This window comes from Lolium perenne, chromosome 7 (genome assembly GCF_019359855.2).
Source record: "Lolium perenne isolate Kyuss_39 chromosome 7, Kyuss_2.0, whole genome shotgun sequence".
Taxonomy (NCBI): Eukaryota; Viridiplantae; Streptophyta; class Magnoliopsida; order Poales; family Poaceae; genus Lolium; species Lolium perenne.
The window spans coordinates 322,460,939-322,467,005 of record NC_067250.2 but is presented as its reverse complement, the minus strand read 5'-3'; the positions used below and the strand labels follow the sequence as shown (position 1 = coordinate 322,467,005).

The 6,067-nt window shown below is 55.3% G+C and overlaps 1 protein-coding gene across 1 annotated transcript; it reads right to left on the bottom strand.

Moving 5' to 3' along the window:
• Positions 1 to 2,494: 2,494 nt before the first annotated feature.
• LOC139834058 (uncharacterized) lies at positions 2,495 to 3,820 on the bottom strand. Its single transcript, XM_071824441.1, has one exon. The coding sequence runs from the start codon at positions 3,818 to 3,820 to the stop codon at positions 2,495 to 2,497; it is 1,326 nt and encodes a 441-aa protein (XP_071680542.1).
• Positions 3,821 to 6,067: the final 2,247 nt, after the last annotated feature.

Genomic DNA, 6,067 nt, shown 5'->3' with positions numbered 1-6,067 from the left:
AGAGCTCAAATCTAAGATCATGCCACTCGGGCCCTAGTGACAAGCATTAAGCATAACAAGATTGCAGCAACAATAACTTCACAAACTTTATAGATAGACTAATCATAATGTATCATCCATCGGATCCCAACAAACACAACACTGATTACATCAGATGGATCTCAATCATGTAAGGCAGCTCATGAGACCATTGTATTGAAGTACATGGGGAGAGTATACCGACATAGCTACTGCTAGAACCCGTAGTCCATGGGGGAACTACTCACGGAGCATGATGGAGGCGATGGCGTTGATGGAGATGGCTTCCGGGGGCACTTCCCCGTCCCGGCAGGGTGCCGGGACAGAGACTTCTGTCCCCCGAATTGGAGTTTCGCGATGGCGGCGGCGCCACAGTAACTTTTCTGGAGTTTCGTCAATTGGTGATGCGTTTTTAGGTCGAAGGGGATTATATAGGCGAAGAGGCGGCGCAGGGGGGCACCTGGGGGCGCCACACCCTAGGCCGGCGCGGCCTAGGCCTGGCCCGCGCCGCCATGTGGTGTGGTGGCCCCCTGGCCCCTCTCCGACTCTTCTTCGGTGTTCTGGAGCCTTCCGGAGAAAATAGGAGGTTTGGCGTTGATTTCGTCCAATTCCGAGAATATTGCCCGAACAGCCTTTCTGGAACCAAAAACAGCAGAAAACAGGAACTGGCACTGTGGCATCTTGTTAATAGGTTAGTTCCGGAAAACGCATAAAAACATCATAAAGTGCAAGCAAAACATGTAAGTATTGTCATAAAACAAGCATGGAACGACAGAAATTATGGATACGTCGGAGGCGTATCAAGTATCATGTCGCAGCGCCACGGAGCTCAGCTCGTTGGCAAGGGTACGAAGGTCGGTATCCGCGGCCAGCGAGAGGCGCGGTCCAAGGGTGTCGCGGAAGCCGGGAGCAAGAGCAGCAGCAACATTGATGTTGGGACGGGTGGAGTGCGAGAAAAGGTCCGGGAAGCGGTCCTGAAGAGGGGTAGTCCCAATCCAAAGGTCAGTCCAGAAGGCGACCGAGGTTCCACTAGCAACAGAGACTTTGGTGATGGAACGAAAGGTGTCGAGGCCGGCCACAATGTCTTTCCAGACGGGGGTGTCGAGGCGGTGGGGGTCTCCAAGATCTCTGGTGCCGTTCCAGCCGTACCAGCGTCGAAACCAGGAGGCCCAAGGAGCAGTGGTGTCAGAGTGAAGTTTAGAGAGGAACTTCATCAGCAGGGCGGAGTTCTGGGCGTGGATGGAGAGGACGCCCAGCCCTCCACGATCTTTGGGCACACAGACGTTCTCCCAGGCAACCTTGCAGTTCCCACCGTGGCAAGTTTCTTCGCCAGTCCAAAGGAAGGCACGCCGACGTTTGTCGATAGCCTCAATGACCCCAGCCGGAAGGAGACCGGCGGCCATGGCATGAGCGAGCATGGCTGTGAGAACCAAATTCACAAGGACCAGGCGGCCTCCAATGGGCATGCAGCGGCCACGCCACCCAGAGAGGCGCATGTCGCTTTTCTGAATGATGGGGGCGAAATCAGAGGGGCGAAGTTTGTAGGTAGACAGGGGGAGCCCAAGGTAGGTCTGGGGGAAGGAGGAGACGGCACACCCGAAGGCAGTGGCCATGGCGAGGGCCGTGGGGTGGTCCGTCTTGATGGGGACGAAGGTGCTTTTGTGGAAGTTGATGACGAGACCAGTGGCCACCGAGAAACTGTCTAAGACAGCCTTAAGATTTGCAACATGCTCAGGGACGGCCCGGATGATAATGAGGGTGTCGTCAGCGTATTGAAGGACGGGACATGGGAGGTCGTCTACCAAAGGGTGAAGGAGGAGGCCGTCTCGCGAGGCGTGGAGGATCATCTGTTGAAGGACATCAACAATGATATTAAACAAAAAAGGGGAGAGGGGGTCGCCTTGCCGAATCCCACGACGGCACTGGATCCATTTGTCAGGCACTCCATTGAGGAGTACCGCCGTCTGACTCGTCTGGTTGAGCATTTTGATCCATGCCCTCCAGAGTTCAGGGAACCCCTTGGCAAGGAGGATGCGGTCCAAGGCTTCCCAGCTGATGGAATCGAAGGCTTTCCGGAAGTCGAGTTTAAAGACCGCAGCAGGCGCAGACCGTTTGTGGCAACTTTGGACAATGTCAGCAGCGTAGACGAAGTTTTCAGCGATGGAGCGACCAGAGATGAAACCAGTTTGGTCAGGGTGTACAAGGTAGGGAATAAGGTCGCGGAGTCTGAGGGTAAGGCATTTGGTGTGAACTTTGAGGCAGCAGTTTTGGAGCGAAATGGGTCGGAAGTTTTCAGGTTTCTTGGCACCTTCCTTTTTGGGGAGAAGGACAATGTGTGCTTTGTTTATAGGCCTCAGGTCAGAGGAGAGGTTGTGGAAGCTAGAGAGGGAATCAAGCAGGTTCTGCTTAACAAGGTCCCAATTCTTTTTGAAGAAAGCCGGCCCGAAGCCGTCCGGTCCGGGGCTAGAGTTGTCGTTCATGGTGAAGAGGGCAGCCCGAATTTCTTCAAGGAGAAAGGGCAGACCAAGGCAGACGCCTCAGAAGGCGAGAGGGAAGTGGAGGAAACAAGGGTAGATAGGTCAAGGTGGTCAGTAGAGGTGACAGGAGTGCCCAGCAGGTCTTTGAAGAAGCTGTGGAGGATGGCAGCCTTAGCCTGATGGGGGAAGATCACATTGCCATCTTGGTCTTCAAGGTTTTTGATTTGATTCTTCCGAAGACGGCCCGAGGCGCAAAGGTGGAAGTACCTGGTGTTTTCGTCCCCAAGGACGCAGTTTTTGATTTTTGCCCGTTGCCGCCAGTACGTTGCTTTGTTAGAGTTCTTTTGGATGAGGGTGGTTTTTGCAAGGGAACAGAGGCGCCGTTCGAGAACAGAGAGGTGGCGATGTTCTTCCAGGCGGTCGAAGAGGGAGATGACCGCACGGCAATTGAGAAGGTAGATAGAAGGAAGCTTGAGATCCCTAGCCCAAACCCGAGCAGACGCGCGGACCCGCTTGAGCCTGAGACAGAGTCTGCCAACAGGGGAGAGGTGGGTGTGCGCGGGCCCGACGCTGTTCCAGTTTGCGTTCGCCAGGTAGGCAAAGGAGGGGTGAGTAAGCCACGAGTTTTCCATGCGAAATTTTTTGCTACGGGGGGCCTTGGAGGAGGCAGTAAGGTGAAGCGGGACATGATCAGAAGTGGGGCGAGCGGAGGAGGTTAGGGTGGAATCAGGCAGCGCAAGGCTCCAGTCCTGGTTGACAAGGACTCTGTCCAGGCGAGCCAAGATGGGTGGGTTCTGTTGGTTGGACCAAGTGAATTGGCGGTCGAGGAGCAGGATCTCGATGAGCCCGAGGTTGTCAATAAACCAGTTGAACAGGCTTGCCTCCGCCGCATTAAAATTGCCGGAGGATTTGTCGCGCGGGGTCCTGATAAGGTTGAAATCGCCAAGGATTCCAACAGGCCCAGAAATCAGGGCAATTTTTTGGTTAAGAGAGTCAAGGAAGTCCTGTTTAAGATCATGCTGACAGGGGCCATAGACATTTATGATGGTGAAGGAGAGGTCATCGGCTCGCCAGGAGAAGGTGGTGGTGATAGAGAAGTCATCAACGGAGTGCTGAACGAGCCGAAGGTGCCGGTCATCCCAGGCGGTAAGGATGCCCCCAGAAGCTCCGGTAGAGGGTTTGAAGACAAAGGATCGCAGGGTCGCTGGGAGGAAGGCGGAAGCGAGGAAGGAGGAGATATCAGCGAGCTTGGTTTCTTGCAGAAGCAGGATGGAGGGGGTGGCAAGCTCGATTGCTGCCCTAACGTCATCTCGCTTTTGCCGCATCCCAAGGCCGCGGATATTCCAACAATCAACAGAAATTTTACTTAACATGGAGACAAGAGGTGCAACGGCCAGAGAGTAGGAGGAAGTGGCTCATGAATTTTAGGGTTTTTGTTCCCAGGCGAAAGAAACATCAAACCGACAGACAGGTGAGCATGGCAGTACGCAAGTCTTACGTTAAACATTAAACGGATTACAGATCCAGTAACATAGAAAGAAAAAAAGAAGCCAACATGCTGGCAGAAATGGAAACGGGCAGGGTTGGCAAAACAAGTCTCCAAAAGGACACGCCAGGAGTAGGTATGCCTGCTAGAGCTTGCAAGGCGAGCCGCGCGGAGGTGGAAACAGACAGAGGGCTGGCAAAGGCTCTGGCGCCCATGAAAGGAACCAATCATGGGGACGTGGGAGGCACCGTCGATCCGGCCTGGGCAAGGTCAAGCTCAGCGCAAGGAATGTCACAAGCTGCAGCAAGCACCTGAACATCCTTGTCAGGCAAGGCACCTTCATCCTCGATGGCCACGGCGAAGAGATCATCGGCCAGCAATTCACCGCGGCGAGAAGAGGCTTCGGCAGATGAGCTGCCCAGCAGCTCCTTCTTCCGAGCGATGGCCCTGTCGATGATGGAGACGTAGCGGCCGCGGGCGAGGCGCGAGCAGCGACGGGGCTGGCGCTCCGGCGGCGAGACCTGCCAGAGCGTGCCATCGACAGGGGCAGCCTCCAAGGCGAGAGCTTGGACCGGCAGAGGACGGGCAGGCGCAATAGCCGGACCAGCAACCTCAGAAAGTCCCTCCACGCCGGCGAGCTCAGCACAGGCAGCAGCCGCGATCTCTCTAGACTCGTGGTCAGCACCCGGGTTGCCTGGGCCGGATTGCCCAACCAAAACCACCTCCTCGAAAAGACGAGGCTCCAAGGAGGGGTCAGGGCAGCCGGAGACCAGGGCATCCGCAGCCGCCAGGGAGACGCGATCACCACCAGAAGCCTCCGCGCCGCGCACCAACACATCCACAGAGAGGATGGGCCGCTTCTGCGGGCCGACGAGGGCGACGGAGTCCAGCAGGCCGACCGAAGCGATGACGAAGTTTGCCACCATGAGCCCCTTGCCATCAGGGGTAGGGGCAGCCTTCCGCAGCGGGAGGCGGAAGAAAGCCCGCTCGCCGGCAGAGCCAGTCACGGTGACGTCGAAGAAGCCGAGGCGCAGCCTGACGTGGACGCTTGAGGGCTTGGAGAGGATGGGTCCTCCCTTCACCGAAGGCAGGGGAGGGGCATTGGCGAGAGCCCGCTCCACGAGCGACGCGGTAGTATAATTTTTACTTGGGGATTAATAAATTCGTACACTGTTGTTGGTTCCTGTTTGCTTGTCAATTTGGACGGTTCACAGCAAAATACCCTTTGATGGATACGTTCACCAGAAGTTCACAATGTCTCCAGAATGGTCACACTCGCTGACATCACCATCAAACCGTAGCATATGTTTTGTTCCAGTAGCGGCGCAGGCATAAAGCTAGCGTTCCTGCAGGCTACATCTTGGCACTCTTATTGGTGTACCTCTTGATGTTGATCTTATTACTCTGCGGAGCAGTAGGGTTGTGCGTATCTTGGTGGCCATGGTGAAGCCCAAGGCATTGGAGAGATAGGTGGATGATACTGGGCCATATCTTGCCATGGCATGTGCTGTGAAGTTGAAGCTTTTTGACTTTGTTTTTCGTCGCGAGCGACTGATTTTGTTGCGGACCCATCTTTCGCTCCTTTTTTTGGAGACGGAAGGGTGATGATGTGGATGAAGAGGACTTGGGAAACGACAAGGACCATGATATTTCTGGTCCATCTGGGGCATCGACCTCGTCCGAGGTTTCTAACATGGACGTGGACACTTCTCTCCCTCCTTCCTTAGCGAATAAAGGAAAGTCTGTGGCGGCATCTACTGTATTTTGTTCGGTCATTACTCCATATAATGCTAACTCGAGGACCCCAAGAGGGTTGGAGATTGTTGAGAGGGTTCGTAGGTTGTCTCCATAGTTGGTGAGTCGGTTTACAGTGATACCCCTGGATGTGGCAGCCGGTTCCTCGGCCTCACTGGTGATTGCTCAGGGGAGACGGGGATGGTATCCACGTCACCTTCTACCTCCCCGTCTATGGTGACGATGCTAGAGGAGGCGGGGGTGGGGGTGGGGGCTGCTACGCCACTCGTGCCCCCTCTACGGTTGATATGGCAGTGGTGTGTGGGAGGGCTGCTACATCACCTGTGCCTCC

Coding starts and splice junctions, on each gene's coding strand:
- LOC139834058 (XM_071824441.1), bottom strand. CDS start 3,820: ATGCGGCAAAAGCGAGATGACGTTAGGGCAGCAATCGAGCTTGCCACC.